Source organism: Moschus berezovskii, chromosome 6 (genome assembly GCF_049115385.1).
Source record: "Moschus berezovskii isolate FMDL1 chromosome 6, NW_MosBer_1.0, whole genome shotgun sequence".
Classification (NCBI taxonomy): Eukaryota; Metazoa; Chordata; class Mammalia; order Artiodactyla; family Moschidae; genus Moschus; species Moschus berezovskii.
Window position 1 is genome coordinate 39,129,772 of NC_142465.1, and position 18,873 is coordinate 39,148,644.

General features: G+C 40.1%; 1 protein-coding gene across 2 annotated transcripts in view; it reads right to left on the reverse strand.

Annotated features, from left to right (window-relative positions):
• The window catches only part of ANO6 (anoctamin 6), a 251,097-nt gene that overhangs the window by 17,215 nt on the left and 215,009 nt on the right, over positions 1-18,873 (reverse strand). For both annotated transcript variants that reach the window (XM_055394407.2, XM_055394406.2), the window contains 4 exons: positions 14,734-14,864; positions 7,389-7,594; positions 2,802-3,001; positions 1,053-1,158 (listed from right to left, as the gene is read on the reverse strand). In XM_055394407.2, coding sequence (XP_055250382.1) covers positions 1,053-1,158; positions 2,802-3,001; positions 7,389-7,594; positions 14,734-14,864 — 643 coding nt within the window. The remainder of the gene's footprint in view (positions 1-1,052; positions 1,159-2,801; positions 3,002-7,388; positions 7,595-14,733; positions 14,865-18,873) is intronic.

Genomic DNA, 18,873 nt, shown 5'->3' on the forward strand with positions numbered 1-18,873 from the left:
ATGTGTTATTTGGAGTTGTGGTAGTCATATTACAACCATAGAGTGACATGTAATGAAAGTAAACCTACAGAAGACAGACATTCCTTATACCAGGGATTTGGAACTGATTCAGGAGTACCCACCTGCTTCCAGTGGAATCTGTTACGTGGGAAAAATCAGCTCTTACTTGTTTAAGCCACTGTAGATGGACTTGTTGTTTCTTGCAGTTAAATGTAATCCTAACTGACCACACCAATCGGCTAACTTTTGAACCTTTAGAATTTAGTAGTAGTTATTCACTAAGAAGTAGAGTCGGCTAGATCAATTTCTAACTGACAGCTGCCTTAGTATTTTTCAGAGCTGGTAAATTCCAGGGATGTAAAAAACTCTTGTAAGAAGGTATACTGTGAAAATGCTATACAAATAAACTATTACAGCAATAAAAGTTTCTCCAGGAAGCTATCTTATTTATCTTGAATAAACCTCTTCATAGCCTAATATGGAGCCCAGTTCCCCAAATAAAAAGGCCTTCAATTAATACTGAACTGAAAGGAATTGAATCTCCCTAAGCCCACATGCCGGAGAAGGCAATGGCACCCCACTCCAGTACTCTAGCCTGGAAAATCCCATGGACGATGGAGCCTGGTAGGCTGCAGTCCATGGGGTCGCTAAGAGTCGGACATGACTGAGCGACTTCATTTTCACTTTTCACTTTCGTGCACTGGAGAAGGAAATGGCAACCCACTCCAGTGTTTTTGCCTGGAGAATCCCAGGGATGGGGGAGCCTGGTGGGCTGCCGTCTATGGGGTTGCACAGAGTCGGACGTGACTGGAGCGACTTAGCAGCAGCAGCAGCAAGCCCACATGCTTTTAACTTTACAGCAGATAAACAACTTCACTGAATTACTAAGAGCATTATGGGTATTCTCAGGTCAAATTTAACAAATGTTATAATTATTAGCAAGAGATAAGACATATTGTGTATTTTAAGTCAGAAGTGGCAACATTTAAAAGTTAATAAATTGTCTGCAAATACACTGCCTTATAACCTATTTCAAAGTTAACTTTTCTTACCTCCATGACAATGATAAAAGCCAGCTTGGCTGCAATCACATGCCAATAATAGATGTTGTGTTTATACTCTTGTTGGTGTCCAGGAGGGTACCGGAAATCACGATACCTGCAGAAAAGATGGGGGCAATTTGGGAGATCATTCTTTCTAATCAAATGTAAACAAGGGCCCATTAAAAAGGTCATACTTAATGCAACACTCTTTTAAATTGGTCATCTCATAAATTTTCTCCAAGGGTTTCTGGGTGTTTTTGTTTTTTTTTCGGCTGTGCCATGTGGGGTCTCAGTTCCCTGGCCAGAGACTAAACCTGGGACCATGGCAATGAAAGCCCAGAATCATGACCATGAGGCTACCAGGGAATGCCCAGATTTTCTCCGAGAGTTTAATTTGATGACAAAACCCTGAAATAACTACTCCAGTAATACTTCCTTTAACTTACAAGATGGTAATGATGGTTTCCATCTTTGTAAAAAAAAAAGAACAAAAATATCAAAATTTATCCCTGCTTCCTCAAAAGAGTGTAACTAAAACAAGTTACCATATTTTCAGAAACATGCTACAGAGAATATTACCTATTTTTTTATAGTTTTCTTACCTAGTTTCCTTGTTGTCAGACATCATATGCTATTGCTTGAGTGTATCTCCCTTGGGCAGCAAATCTCTAACTTTCCACCTGTAACCTATTAGACCTGGAAGTTTAATTACTCTTTAGAATTATGTAAAGTAAGAGTAAGCAGATGCAATGTGTGATTCTGAAGAGGCTTTGCTATGTGTAACCTAGAAACATTTATTTGGGGCTTATTTATGGTTTTTTCGTTGTGTTGTTGAGAATGTGAATAGGAGACAGCTTTGAGGAGTTTAAATTTTAAAGTCTCTTTAGGTTTTAGACTTTGACTGAAACAAAAAAAACTACGATACCATGCAGTCTAGTAACTTAGTTGATGTACACTGTCCACAGTTGATCTTATCAGCCATTAAAATCAATGCAGAGAGCTTTGGAATACTTCTAGAGAACACTGCTAGGCTGGGCTGAGGTATCAACCATTTTTGTCTCTGTATGGCTTTGTTAAGTGATGATACTAGTTTATCATCATTCGGTACTGTCAGGTTGTGGTTGAATAAAATATTAGTTGTAACAACTGAATCATCTTGCTTTTTGGAACTCTCGGAGTTTCTTAATTTCTAAGATATAAGACTTTCCCCCTGAATAAGTCTTTTTGTAATCGTTTGAAACTCTCATTCTAACACCGTGCCTTATGGGGGCTTCCCTGGTGGTACAGTGGTTAAGCATCTGCCTGCCAATGCAGGAGACACGGGTTCAGTCCCTGGTGCAGAAAGATCCCACATGACATGGACCACAGCTTCTGAGATGGTGCTCTGCAATCAGACAAGCCGGCACAGTGAGAAGCCTGCTCCCACAACAAAGAGGAGCCGCCACTTGCCACAACCAGAGAAAGTCCAGCAGCAGCGACAACGATCCAGCACAGCAGAAATAATCAAATAAATCCTTTAAAAAGTTATAGGAGTACTTTACATTTGCAAAAACTAAAATACAATCCTGCCTTACCGTTTGGCTTGAAAGTTTTAATCTACAGTAACTTTTATATTTTATACTTTTTGAAGTCTGATTGAAAAGAAAGCGAGGAAAAAAAAATCTAGCAACTTCATTTAAATACCAAGTAGAATGATATTACAATGAAAGTCCTTTAAAAGAAGACGTGTATTTTTAAACAGTTGTAAGTAGAACTTGCCTGCATGTGTCATATTTAGACTCAGCGTATGGATTTTCCTTGACTCTGCTTTTAAAGTCAGCAGTATTGAAGATGGAGAGACTTATGTTGATGTATCCTTCCATTGTGTAGTTTGGGTGGTCCCCATATGGTGGGATGGAGAAGGACCAGTAATATACCAGGCGGGGGATCATGTCTGATGTGAATGCAATGATCATGGCCTATGTTGGAAGAAAATGGTAGAAAAGGTATTAATTTAGAGCCTTTATAGCTAGGGTTAACAGACATGCCAAAATTACATTTTCATCAGTTGAGTTTTTTAAATTAAAGATTCAGAATTCTCAAACGGATATAAGTAGTGAATGTCCTAAAACTTTTGAGCAGCTGTTTTAAAGTAGTTTGTTTGCTTCTGGTCTTTGAAGGGAATGTCCAGCAGACCTGCAGTTCAAATGCAAAGCCCTGGTAGTTGCCTATTATGTATCTTAAGTACAGTAAGAATAATTGTAGACTAGGGTATTGTGGATAACTCAAGAGCCACTTGCATATGTTACATATAACATATTTTAAAAAATAGAATAAAATAAAATTCAATCAACCCTGGAGCACTACTTGATATAATTTAATCTTTATGCCTTAGAAGGTCCTTTTGCAAGTGAAATACTAAGATCAATAAATAAGCTGGCTTTATATGATTGCTTTGTAGATAAATAATTGATAAAACTGCTTTTTTAATCACTTATTTCTTAAAAATAAAATACTAACTGATAACAAATATTTTCCTTCAAATTTATCCTTTTTTCCCCTATAGTATCATGACTTGTGGAGATAACTCAACCCCACAGTCTGATTTAAACTTTCAGTAAATACTTATGTCTGTTGCTTCATTAGAGAGCAAGAATTATTTATTATTCAATAAAATATAGTAGCAAGAAACTGTGTTGGGATTGTTCTATTTTGTTAGACTTAGTGTCTAAGCCTTTCTACTCCCAAAAAGTTAAATGGATAAAGTCAGAAAGATTATAGTTTTCAAAAAACTTTAAGAGAGTTTAGTGTGTTTCCAGATTAAAGGAATAAATATGGATCGGTCTTAAATCTGAATCTGTGTCAGGCAGACATTCATTAGGATCTAAGTGAGTGAAGTCGCTCAGTCGTGTCCGACTCTTTGCGACCCTGTGGAATGTAGCCTACCAGGCTTCTCTGTCCATGGGATTCTCCAGGCAAGAATACTGGAGTGGGTTACCATTTCCTTCTCCAGGGGCTAAAGCTATTATTAATTACATGAATTCTCTCCAGAGTTCAAATATGGGCTTTAAACTCTCCAACATGTAAAACTGGTGTCACAGAAGGAGAAAGTAATGAATATACTTCAATCCAAATTCTATGTGAATAAACAAAGCTAAATGGTTCAGTCATTTCTGAAGCAGAAGCACAGACATGTTTTGCACAACATGATTTTAACAGTATTCATCTGAACATATGGTTTAGACACAGTGAGACCACAAGCCAACAAAGATCTCATGCAAAGCAAGAAAAACAACTGAGGGGCTTTTCCATTGCAAAATTTCCCCTACCAGAACCAGCTTTGTCATTTCCTCTGATGTAAAGTCTCTCTGGGTGTGTATTCTTGCCTGTCGGTGGTGGTGGTGGTGGTGGTGGTGGTGGTGGTGGTGGTGGTGTAAGGCAAGACTAATTTACTTTTCCCAGATTTCAATAGATTAAAATTTCCTGTTATCATTTAACTCAAATAGAGCTTTTTACAGAATCACCTGCAGATGTGCTTCAAGAAGCTATACAAATTCCAATAAGGAAGATAATTCTATTGTCTTCTGACAAGATACTTTTTCCTCCTGAATTAAGCTGCTCTGAGACACACTGCAAGAGCACAAATAAATGTAGTGTGCTTCATTTCCCATGCTGTTCCAAACACAATTTTCCATTTATATCAAAATAAATTAAAATTGGCCTTCAATAGCAGATGCTCTGGCATGACACAACAATGTCAATTCAGCTTATTTATTGAACCAGCAGCTTTAAAATGAATGATTTTATACCAAACTCTGGCCTGATGCCCTTTCAAATCCTGAGGAGCTGTTCTCTTCTTCCTCCTTCCTAAAAGTTCCCCTATTATGGAAAGCTAGCTGTTACTGAGCATGTGAGGTTGGGAAGGCACAAATTAGGTATGTGAGGGGATAAAATACATGTTTAATTCTTATAGAATTATATGCAAGAGGACCTGCACCTTGGAATCTCTAACATCTTAATATGGAAAAAAGGTTTGTCCATAGTTTAATTGGGCTTCCCTGGTAGCTCAGATGGTTAAGAATCTGCCTGCAATGCGGGAGACCTGGGTTCAACCCCTGAGTCGGGAAGATCTCCCGGAGAAGGGAATGGCAACCCATTCCAGTATTCTTGCCTGGAGAATTCCATGGGCAAAAGGAGCCTAGTGGGCTACAGTCCATGGGGTTGCAAAGAGTTGGACACGACTGAACAACTAACCCTAGTCACCATAGTTTAATTGATAATTGAGTAAGCAATTTTTCTAGTGTATAATAAGCCAGCACCTGAATTATAAGAACAAACAACTACTAGACGAGAACCAGTAGCACCAATCAGTGGGTACATGTGTGCCTGTGTGCACACACATGCAGGCAGACCAGCCTTGAAAATACAGCCAATATTCCATCTGCATTAATGGTGAGGAGCCATGCTGGGGTGACGAGGAAAAGGTGCCTCATACAGTTAAGACAGGATGCTTGAGTGATCGGGAGTAGGAGTCAATTGAATTTTCTGGTTAGCTGAAGGTCAAACAAAAACCTTTTAGTTCCAAACCCTGTTGCTAAAAATTTCCTTAAAGCACGTAACTCCACGTTCCAGCCTGGCTTCAAGTCATATAGTATATTGAACATGACAGATTCATACTTTTATGACTGTGGAGCTTGAAAGGCCTCACTGTCGTATTTCTGAACATCAGCCTACAAGTTTTGCAGTGCAGCGGATGCTGAAGGTGGGGGCTATTTGGGTGAATGGAAATGGATATAACCTCACAGTTGTTTTTGTGTGTGTGATTTACCAACTTTCTCCAAAAAGGAGAGACAGCAAGTGATCCAAATAAACTGAGGGTTCTTGGGGGGTAAAAGCTGGGTTAAAGATAACTTATTGTGTAAAACTGTGACCATGGTCTAGACAGTGACATATTGTAAAATTCTTGAGCCTCTAGTTTTGACACCTGGCAAAGCTTACGGAGTTGCTGTAAACGATGCTGTGTGATGAAGATGATAAGAGAGTGTGTGCATGCTTGTGTGCTAAATCACTTCAGTTGTGTCTGCCTCTTTGCGACCCTATGAACTGTAGCCCACTAGGCTTCTCTGTCCATGGGATTCTCCAGGCAAGAATATTGGAGTGGCTTGTCGTGCCCTCCTCCAGGGGTGATAACAGAGTAGCCACTAATACCCCCACAAGGACCAGACTCTGTGCATCCCATGCACTGACTCACTGAATTCCCCATACACCCTTTGTGGTATATAATAGTCTGAAAATATGTGACAGGGAATTATTCAATACAAATGATAAAATGAAGCTCAGAAGTGTTAAGGTCTGGGCGGATGCCCCTCAGCCGGGAGCCTGACCCACAGGCACTGCCAGACTCTCTTCTGTTTCTATAAGTGCTCTTGGGAAAAGGCAGGGGACTCAAAGCAAGTGGGACTTGATTAAGAAGTTAAAACTGGAATATTATTTTGTTAACCTGGGAGTGAAATTGGCAGTGGAATAAGGGAGGAAATAACCTTGAGTGTCTGGATTTTTCTGGGGAAGGAGGTTCTCTGATGGTCTCGCGTGGGAACTGCTCTGCTTGACAGCTCCCTGCCGACCTGTGGGGGCAGCAGTAGGGAAGCAGACAAACTGTTCCATCATCGGTATAGACGGTAACAAGTGAGTTCTGTTCCCTCATCACTCAGACACATGCAGCACATGAAGGTGCTCAGCCAATGACTAACACTGGATAGCAAAGACCAAGGGTGGGGCGAGAGGAGACTTGGGACCTGCCCGAAATCCACCTCCTTGAAGAACCTCTGTCCCATGACACAAGGAAGGTAAGGAATGATGGGGAATGCACACAGCACATACTTCATCAAGTAGTTACTAGTTTAAATTGATAGTTTGGAATATACAGTAAAATATGGTGGAATGACTGTTCTTATTTTAGGGTCTACAAACTCTAAATGGATAGATTTCTATTTTCATTATAAAAGCACTATTTGATAATACCTTTTATAGTCATGTGAGGATTAAAAGAGTTAGTGCTTACTGTTAATATTATTACCATGTTTCTATTGAATAAAACTAATAAATGAGCAACAAAAGCATAATAGTCACTATTCTTAGCAACTGCCTCTGTAAGAGGTCTTGTAAGTCACCAATAATAATTATAAACAAAATATATTAAAAAATAATAACAATTACAGTTACAGAAACTATGTTGTTTATGTGGACGAAAGTATTAGCATCTTCCTCCCACATTATGAAATGCCAAACACTGGATTCCTTAGGAAGCAACACTAATGCAGTTTTGGACTTTTCAAGGTCTTTACCCTGCGAAGCCTAGTTACTCACATTGGTCACCACAGCCAGAATTGCTATTCCTTGCATGATGGGCTGCCATGCTCCGATGTCCTGGGCTTTTTCTGGCACCATGCGTCTATACTGGGTAGTCAGTTTCCATGCGTCCACTCTTATTTCCAATATATTGTTCACCAGAGCCAACAGAGGGGCCAGTGGAAAAGAGGCCACAAATAAGGTGACGAACCCAAACTGAATAACTGTCAATGGAACGGACACACATCATGGAGTGGTGGATGGATGGAAGGACAACACATTCCTTTACTCTCATAAAGAGAAAGGCAAACAGTGAACTAAATTCCAAAGAGAAAAGACATCCATGGTAATAATAATGTTCAACAGTGAAAGAATAAAACAAAAGACAAATATAAAGTCTCTGGAAAGAAGTCTAAATATAGGTTGTTTACTTCACAAATATACACAATAGGAATAACATATTTAAAAATCTTTAATCAACCACAATTACTTGCTGGTAATAAACATGGGGCACTTTAAGTAAATTATTCATTCCCAGTGTAGAAATAATAGAATGGTGGGAGAGGATTTGTGATTTAGGATTAAAAAAAAAAAGAAAGAAAAGGGATATTGTGGAAATATCCAAAGTTAAAAAGAAATAAGAAATGTACCTTTGGGAGAATGTTTAGAGAATGTTGGAGGAAATATACAGAAAATAGGCAAATGAGCAAGCTCCCCTGAATCTGTGAATGCAAGGGCAGCATATTCTAAGAATTTGTGATATTACTACAAATCATGGAAATGTATGCAATAAGTGTCTTAATAAGTCAAAATATAATCCTTCAGGAGCTTTTATTTTGACATTGTGGCAGTGTGTGTGGTCATAGTAAGTTAAAATTGTGCTGGTGGTTTAGAGGTTCCTTTCTCTTTGTCTGAAATCTATCTGGCTTTGCTATAGACGGGCTGCAGAGACTTGGGGAGGGGGGTGCAGGGGGGCTTGACCACAGGGAGGGAGAAATGAGCTGTGATAAGGTCAGGGATCTAACTGGCAGAGCTTTGAAGTAAACTACCATAGGTATTCGTAACAGACAGTGGATGAGAGGAAAATTTACAGCCCCTTTAGGACTTCTGCTCAGCCAAGGGGCAGGGACCGCTCTGGCCAAGAAGGGCAAGACTGTGGAGGTATAGCTGGGTAGGAGGAGCTGACATTTGCTTCTGATCTGAGAGGCCAGAATGTATTGCAGAAAAGCAGTCAGGGTTGGAAAGACTTGGCCAACATACAGGCTGGGCAGGTGCCACTGTATTCAGGGAAATCAGACAGGCAAGGACCAGAGTTGGTGACATCACAGAGCCTGGCACGGAGAGGGATGTCAACATCCATGACTCACCCAACCCTAGAAGAACTCATCTGCCTCCAAGGGCCAGGCAAATAACAGAAATGTGTGGCATGCGTACAGTAACTGGCAAATTGGCAAGTGGATGTCCTAATGAAAGGTACCACATTGGAATGAGGGCCCCATGCTGCCAGGTCCCCTTAATACTCAAGAGAAGTCAGAAATTAGAGCTTTATTAGCAATAAATCCAGTTAAAAATCCAAAGGAGAAAAGACATAGTTTATAATGACAACAAAGGCACAGACTACTTAGAAATAAATTAGTGAGAAATGTTAAGATGGTTATGATAACTGACTTAAAAATAGAGAAAAGTAATGATGAATGAATGGTATGATACACCATACTCTTAACTGGGAAGATTCAAGTTTGGGGACATATTAAATTCCTTCTCCAAAAGTAAAATTTAGAATTTGAATGCAAATTTAGTTAATACTTCCAAGTGGATTTAAGGAAAAAAAGCTGAAAGTTGAGGCTAAAGTTCTTCAAAAACCGTATACAAGTACACAAGCAAAATAATGAGGAGGGATGTTTAAAGTAACAGTGTTAGGGATATTTCTGCAAAAGGATTAAATGGGACCACTTCTAATAGATATTAATGTATATTATAATGCTATGGCAATTGAAACAATTCAGAACTATTGTGTTAATAGACAGTATGAATTAAATAAACTTCAAGAACGGATGGAGATATTCATCGGATTTCAGTATATTATAAAAATGATGCTTCCAATCAGTAGATTCAAGTAATTAGCTAAATCATTAGAGAGCTGGTATGGAGTATTCACTTTTGATATCAAAAGAAATTCCAGATGGATTAAACATTTTTAATTAAAAAAAAAGTAGGAAAAACCAAGATGGTTTAATCTCTTCTGGTATTTAAGTGAGAAGAACTTTCTAAACAACTTTTGAAACCAAGAACCACCAAGGCCTATCAACTTAGCAAGGCAAAAAACATCCATTGTAAAAACAAAAATAACCCTCGCCTGAAACTTGCTCATGATCCTGAATTGCTCTCTGATATGCTTTCTTTTTTATTTATAAGTCACGTTTCTCGAAGAAGTCCCTACATTGATTATTTCTCTGCCATTCAGAGCTCTACGTCTTCTGCGGCCCTCACCATGGCACTGAAACTCGTTTTGCTCACTCTGTTGGTGGATGCACATGCCAAAGCCAATGTACATTTTCAGTCCCTGTTTATTTGATTACTAGGCAGTTCTCTCCCACCCCCCCAGGCAGCTTTTGACATGGCCAAATATTTTCTTCTCTGTGGAATGTTTTTCCCTGTTGATTTTTGTTTACTTAAATACTTTTAAAAAACCAAGGTAGAAGTGTGTGTGTACATACACACATACATACATACACATTTTACTTTTAACTGCAGGATAATTACTTTACAATATTGTGATGGCTTTTTGCCACACGTCAACATGCATCGGCCGTAGGAATACATTCGCCCCCTCCCTTTCGTACCCCTCTCCCACCACACATATTTTCAAAGACTGTCTAACTATAGTGCTTCTTATATTTTTCCCCACAGTCCTAGCAATTATGGGGACTTGAGCTCTTTTTTTTTTTTTTTGCCTCCCTGTCCCTTTTCATTATGCCCCTTTTAGTTGATATTCATCTCTCTCTCAAGTAAGGTTATATATGTCTCTTTGTTCACACAAGTCTCCACCAGTTTTCTCCCAATTGTTCTTCTCTTTGTGGATTTCTTTCCCCAGCTATACCCTTTAAATGGCCCCTTTCCCCAGGGCCTCCTCATCCATTCTCCGCTTGGCAGGCCTGAATCATCCCCATGGCCTCAGCAATAGCTTCTCTGAGCTCCTGACTGATGAATCCAACTTAATAATGGACCACACCTCTCTGGAGTCTCATAGACACCTCACCGTCACAATATCCAACTTAGAACCGTTTCCTCAAAACCAGCTCCTCTCCTTGTATTCCATCCAGGAGACTTGTATTCAGTCTCCTGGAAGTTATCCCAACAATTCTATTCCTCACCTGCCACACTAGTCATCTCTTTAACACCTATCAAATCTGTCTCCTTTACCTAAGCCCATAGACTCCACTTAGGTGCTTTTGTCTGGTTACCTGGTGTGGCCCCTTATATATCCTCTTCCCACCAAATATGGGCACCACATAAAATAGTATCTTTCATTCTGCTGCCAGAATAATTGGATCTTCTTCAATATACACATTATGCAATTTTATTGCTTACAAATATTCCAAAGTGTCTGTATTTGTTTAAGGATAAGTTCAGGTGTCCTGGCTAAGCACACAAGACCCATCAGGGTATAGCCCTTGCTCACCTGATATTTCTACCTACGGATCCTTGGTTCTAGCCATACCTTGTTTACTTGCCGTTCTCTGAACTGGCCAAGCTGTTTCAGGTCTTGTGACTGCATCCATCTCTCTGCATGAAATGTCCTTTATCTCTATCACACTTTTGACAGCTACCTTCAGATCACCCTTCCAAAATCTAGTTTAAGTCTGATTTGTGCTCACCTGATTAGCAATCTACCAAGTGCTCCCTATCCCTCGCTTGGCCCTGGGAGGCCAGACACCAAGTTTTACTTGGCTTGGTATCCCGAGCAACTGATACAGTGTTTGGCACAGCAGCTGCCCAATGATTGTGAGATGGATGGATGGATGGATGAATGACTAAGTGATTAAGAGATGAGAGGCCTACAAATCCTTCCCAATTGTCCAGCTGCCATTTTGGAATGTTCATTCTGCAGAGATGAGGAAGCATCAGTGCGGGCGGTAGGCAGAAACAGAGCAGAGATGGGGGAGTGGGGGGAGACAGGCCTGGTCCTGGGGAGTGTAGGGGATGCTTGGGTGGGTGTAGCACTGTAGAGGGCAAGAAAGGAGCAGGTACAAGGAGATGCTGAAGAACCAGTGATATCAATTACAGCACATTAAATGGAGAAAATAATACATGAAGGTAAGATCAAGTGAACGTGCAAGGATGGAAGAGGCAGGACCAGAGACTGACAGAGCCCACTTCATCACTTCCCTGCATTTCATTTATTGCACCTGCCCACTGGGAAGGTACCACTAAGTAATCAACAGACTGGTGTTTATGCTGTATAGTGTTCTAAGTACAAAACAGTACCCTATGGCTTTTAGATTTTAAATCTGACAGACAATTCTTTCTCCTATGTCCTGTGTCTGAGTTCTCAGCAGTCAGGACCATATACTTAGGGAAGCAATTTTGGTTAACAACCCAGGATTACTCTAATAATCTCAAAGGATGGTGGGGAATTTACTACCAAAATAAAAGAATTTCACTCAAAAAAACATAGGCCATACAGAAGCTGGTGGGGGCTGCTGGGGCAATGCTACTCTTCACTCAATTGACAGTTGTATTTGTGTGTGTTGAACTCCAAGCTCAAGTCACTTAAATAAATATTCATGAGGGTCCAGGCAGCAGTGCTCCAGCTGAGGACTGGAAGATGCAGGCCTGAATGCTACTTTCAACAGGATCAGTCCAGCTTGGTAGAGAAGCATGCACACAACCACGTACCATCAGGACAAGAGTCAAGTGCTACTGATCCCAGAGAAGAGAGCAGGAAACCTGTGTGAAAAGTTGAGGGTTCCTGCTGAGGTTTGGTAGGAATCCTTTCAGGTAGAAAAGAAGGGAAAAGTTTTTCCAGGCAAAGGGGAGTTCTAGTTCCCTTCATGGGGACCAGAGCTGGTGGCCGCTCGTGAGTCCTAACCAAGCATGAGGGGAGGCCTTCAGGGTTGCCTGTCAGATGACAGTCCTCTTCAGCAGCTAAGATGCATAATTAAAAAGGTAGATGATTCTATCATTAATGAGTAAACTGTGGGGATGCACTCACCACCACAGGCACTCTATGTTAACTTTAGAGCAACAAAAATAATTCAAAAGGCATTTGGAAATTCTATCTCCCATAAACCCAAAGAACAAAACATAGACTTCACTCTGGTTTCGAATAAAGAATAACACACTGCCTATGCTTAGAAACTGATTAATTTTCTAATTCATTAGGAATTATGTGAATAATAGGAAAACAATTTAATAAATCTAAAAAAAAATTGGGGGAGGGATAAATTAGGAGTTTGAGATTAGCAGATAAAAACTACTATATATAAAATAGATAAATGACAAAGTCCTACTGTATAGCACAGGGAACTACATTCAATGTCCTGTAATAAATCATAGTGGGAAAGAAACAAAACTTAAAAATCTCTCTATAACCACTGTTATTCCATCCTGTCTTATGCAGGAGGGTGAGGCTGAATTATTATTTTTATTATTTTTTTTAATATAGTTTCCTGCATGAAAACAGCAAGACCTTGTTGTTCATTTTATATAAAGTAGAATGTATTTGTTAATCCCAAACTCCTAATTTACCCCTTTCCCTTTTCCTTTGTTTTCTATGACTGTGAGTCTGTTTCTGTTTGTAAATAAGTTCACTGTATCATCTTTTTAGATTTCACATACAAGTGATATATTTGTCTTTCTCTGACTTACTTCACTTGGTATGATAATCTCTAAGTCCATCCATGAGAGGCCAAGTTATTTAGCTGGTAATTATTTTAATGAGACTATTCTAAAAGTCCTATCAATTTCTCCCCAAAGCATGACCATATAGCTTTTGTTTTCTATACCATTTATTTGACTAACTACAGAAAAATAAATTTTTTCCAAGTATTTTTTTGTGTTAAAATAACAAATGGTTCTGCCACATAATATTGTTGTTATTAATGCTGATAATGGCTCCAGTAAGAAATATTTACAATTATGACTCATTTTGGAATACAGATAATTGTCTTGTAGTCCTTTTGAAAATAAACAGAATAAATAAAGATAGCTTCTACATTATGGACTACAGCTACACCCTTAATTGAACCTGGTCATGAAACATAACAAAAGCAGAAAAGAAATTCAAATCAGACTTCTTGCTGCAAAGCAATGACTGAAGAAACTACAAGAGGAACCATTCAGAAGCAGATGTATGTCCACATATAATGTATGTTTTTAAAAGCAATTATTTTATATATAGAACGTGACTTAATAAAAACCTCCCTCTATCTGCAGACTTATAAAGGAACCACAAAGGGGTGTCTCTGCAAACACACAAACCTGCATGCATAAATGCAATACCTGTCAAAATCCTTTCCTGTTTTCCTAAGCTTAAAAAATTGTAATTCAATGCAATGGTGAGCTGAAAGGGCACAGATACAAAACATGTCCATTGTTAGCCTTCTATTAGATAAAAGTGTGTCATGCATAATAGAAAAGACGGTGTTTCCAATGGAAATCTATTTTGAGATGCATTCATTTAAAGGCAACCGACAGCTCAAAATCAAGTTCAAGTGACGAGAAAGAGAGCCCAAGCAAATACTACAGAAACGGACAAAGACATCCAAGAAGGAGGGAGTCTGTACTAAATCTTAATTCCAGACCAGCAAAACAGTTTCAAACTCAAGCCAGTGATTTGCCATGAGGTCACTCAAGGAATTAGGCTGAAACCACCAACCAGAAGCAATAGATACAATGTCAAAGGCAAGTGTGAGATGTGGAGGGGGTTGGGGGGACCCTGTGACCCTTGTTCCCATGGGCTTCTTGGACAGGCTTGCTCACACGAGTCTGTTCAGAAGGAATCGGCCAACAGCTGTGCTTCATGAACTCCAGCCAGGGCTGAGTCACGGCTAATAATAGCTCTGAGTTCATCTTTAGACAACATGGTAAGAATCCTGAGAATTAATGGTGAAGATGTACCTCAATGAATATTCCATTTCATTGCTGTGTAATAAGTTTTCAGCTTTGTATAACACAAATATTGACAAAGATACACACAGTCACCGTATTTGAAAGCCTGACTGTATAATTTTATCTAGTGGCGAAAAATGGACTCCATTTCAATAGGCTAGATAATAATTTGGCTCTATAATCGATGCTTTGGGGATCCAAAGCGTGTTCCAATATATTTCATTAAACCAAAATTTCACTAGTGACTTACTCATTTCAAGATATTCATAAAATAATCCCAGTTTGCCCATGGGCTGCAGATGGTAGTCTTGTTCCCATCGTGGGGTTATCTTTTCTGCTCCTGAAGCAGTGTGACACCGTCCAAACACGTTCATGACCCAGCTGCCAAAAAGATCAAATTATCAGTCAGAATACTGTCAGACCAAGAGCCTAAAAGTATTACTGATATTTTGAGCTGAACACATCATCTGTCCAAGAATTCAATTTCTTGTTTTCATGCTAAATTTATTTTTATATCTGCCTCTCTATCCCAAAATATTTTGAAGAATAATATTGACTACATACCTGGTTTTATCACAGCTGTAACTATGATTTGTCCTCCAACCTCCTATTCATGTGGGCATTTTAGTTTTTTAAAAATACTCTTCCTCATTTGATTAACTTTAGCTTCCCCCCACCCTGCCCCCACCATTTTCCTGCTATTATCCAAAGTGATCTTTCCAGACTGAAAATTACCAGAGAAAATAAACAAAGCATAGAGGCCAGTGTGCATGTGTGCTCAGCACTTCTGACTCTGCTGACAGGAATACTGGAGTGGGTTGCCGTGCCCTCCTTCAGGGGATCTTCCTGATCTAGGGATCAAACCTGCGTCTCTTGTGTGGCAGGCGGATTATTCACCTCCTGAGCCATCAGGTAAGTCTGGAGGCCCGTGTGGTCCAGGGCAAAGAGAAAAGGAAGTCTGTTGACTGTGGGGTTAAAGCCTGAGACACCACAGTGAGGATTTGGGCATTTTTTTACACTGAAGGAAGTGGGGAATCATTGAGGGCACTGTGCAGAAAAGTGACATACTTTGACTTTGGATAAGACAGATCCAAGGCCCTATTTTCAGCTGAACAAATTAAAGACCAAAGATGTGACATGTTTCCTCAAAGTCAGTGCAGAGCGCGGAGGAATCCTGGCCTCCACTGGTGGCCCAGTGCTGGAAGCTGCCCTGCAGAGCAGTCCTGTGTCTCCTCTTGGGTTATGTGTTTTTCTTTATCAGAAGATTCTGGGCTAGCTGAATGCCTCCCACCCTCACCCCACCCCCACCCCACCCTTTTTTAATGGCAATTTCTCTTGAAAAGAAATTGGAAACAGTTGGCGTTGAAACAAGGTGTGTGCAGCTCTAGCTTATAGGGCTGTTGTCCCCTGAAATAACAGCTGGCTTGTGGTTTACTTGTCGAGTTCATCAGAAGATGCACCACAACAGCAAATAACGTTAGCATCTGGTTAAGCTCTGGCTGATTGCACAGCACATTTATGAGGATTTCACTGTAAAGACCACTGTTTGCGTTGCACGTGAACACCTGTATGTTCACACCCAGCCACCCACCCACGCAGAGTGTAAGATGTGAATCACAAACAGCTGACCATGCTGGGCTTCCCACTGCTCCTGACCTCAGTGTTAATTGCTCACTGACACTTCCCCAGGCTTGCTAAGGGGAGATTTCTCTACAAGCAACGGTGCCCTTGGCTTCACAATCTTTCCCCACTTCTTTCTTCTTTGACATTAGGGGAAGAGCAGGAGGCTGTGGAAGTGGAGGGGATATGGGTTCAGACATATCCCTGGGTCTGAATCCATACTTCATCACTTATTCATTATAACTTTAGTCAAGTTTACATAAAATGGGGTGATAAAACCTACAGTGCCCAGGGTTGTTGACAGAATGAAATGACTCAGAGCGGATGAGGATTTAGCAAACTTCCTAACACATCAAAACCCCCTGTGTGAGATTTTCTTTTGACAAACAGAGGCTAATTGGCTGAGGCCAACAGTAAATGAGGGCTAAGTTACTTAGAGTCTTGGCTTGCATCTCACTTCAGCACTTACAAGAATGACGTGGAGCACTTGTTGCTGGTGTTACTTCCGAGGCCACAACCCGGAGCTCTGTAATCAGTCAAGTCTGAGGTTTGGCCGGGAATGCGCCGTTCTTCAGACATTCCAAGGGCCCTTGTGGTACACGTGGCAACGAAGACCACACACATCCATCTCCCTTCATGACACCCAAACTCAAGATCACTGGGTTCTATTGGTTTAGTTTTTGCTCTGCCCTCACACTTTCAGTCTCAGCCTCTCGCGAAATCCTCTCCAGGCTCCAGAGAAACAGGTCTTTCACGGTCAGGGACCCAAATCCATCATGACTTGGATTCAGGATGAAACTTCTGTCCTGGCAGCCACTTGCATGACTAACTCATCTGGCGCTTGTTCCTTGTACTGTACTGCTTCCCACCACCAATCATATTAGGTCAAATCAGAAGTCCTGACTAGCTTGCTTTTCTGAGCTTCACACTCTGAGCCTTGCCCAGTCTGAGTTGAATCACTCATCTGTAGCAGGAAATCTTGGTTTGAAGTCCATCTGTTATTGTTTGGGGTCTTTTGGGTTTTTCTATTGGGTTATGAGTCTAGTACAGGAATATCAATTTAATTGCCCATGAGAATTGCCTATAAAACTTTTTAAAAGTATAGACACACTGGATACTTCTTCCCCTGGTCAAGACTGGGGAAAAAGATTCTTCCTCTAAGCATGAGTTACAAAGTAATTTTCTTAGGAATGGGCCATGCATATTAGTCTTAAAATATAAAAAATTGTCCTTTAGTGAGTATTTACTACATGTAAAGTGTGGTGTGAAACACTTTACACCTCATTTTGTCTTTGTGTCTTTATTACCACATTTTATCCATATATTATAGATCATCACCATTTCTGTTCAGGATATTTCCACTTGCTAATTTTGAATACAAGCATCCTTCACTATCTGAATCTATTTTACCCCTGAGTTTACTGTTCCTGAATTTTAAGACTGAGTGTGTAGAGTGAAGAATACCTGTACTTAGGATTCTCTTATTGTATGTCTCTGATTCATTCTCTAGTCAAATTATATCTAGACAAGAGATATTTCCTCTTGTAAAAAGTCTGCTTTTTCTTATTATCTAAATAGGAATGTTCACTGTGGAAAATACACAAAACATATAAAGGAAGAGAATTATAGCCATCCATTATCTAAACACCAAAGAACAATGCTAAGGCATTTTGGATGCTTAACTCTGTTTTTTTTTTTTTTTAAACATTTTATCATAAAATTTCTTCAGAGTGAGTAGCTTAATGCAGGAACTGTACTAGTTTTTTGTCAAGTACAGAATAAAATTCCCAGGAATGCTCCAATTATCAAAAAAGGAAGTGAGGTTGGGAAGGCCAAAGCGCTCTAGGCTTGTTCTCTGGGTCCAATGAACAATTCCATTCATTTACTGACATTTGTATTTGAAGCACAAGTCACTCATTCACTCAGCTGGCTCTGCTGAGGACCTACTAAATGCCACGAGATCTCCCCAACCCCCTAAAGGGAACCTAAATCACAGCATCATATGGCCTTCATCTGCTCTGAGAACCCTATGCAAGGACCGCAAGTGGAGCTGAGGGTGGAAGCAGGTGAGTTTCTGGTGAAATTCATTTCACGGGTTACTCAGACAGTAAAGAATCTGCCTGCAATGCAGGAGACACAGAAGAGATGTGGGTTCAATCCCTGGGTTTGGGAAGATCCCCTGGAGGAGGGCATGGCAACCCACTCCAGTATTCTTGCCTATAGAATCCCCATGGACAGAGGAGCCTCGCGGGCTGCAGTACATGGGGTTGCAAAGAGTTGGACATGACTAAGCAACTAAGTATGCTTGCTCCTTTTGACATATTTAAATGGTGTGAAAACAGCCACTAACTTTTGCAAGTTTTCTTTCCCCTTTCTATGTGTTTTTGGAATGGGTGTAGTTCTGACAGCAAAAATAACTGATATATCTCTATTATGTTAGGGTGCTGCACGAAAAGGAAGGAAGGAAACTGGCACCTTTATAAAGAACAGAAGCTAGTCTCTAAATTGCCTAATTTAAAAAAAAACTAATTTATTTATTTGGTTATGCTTGGTATTAGTTGCAGCACATGGCATCTTTGATCTTCACTGTGTCATTCAGGACCTTTAGAGGCAGCATGTGGGATTCAGCTCCCTGACTGAGGATCAAACCCTGGCCCCTGTATTGGAAGCACGGAATCTTAGCCACTGGACCACCAGGGAAGTCCCTAACTTGCCTAACATTTAGCACTCCCAGTTGTCAAAGAAGGGAAAAATAATTCAAAACACACTA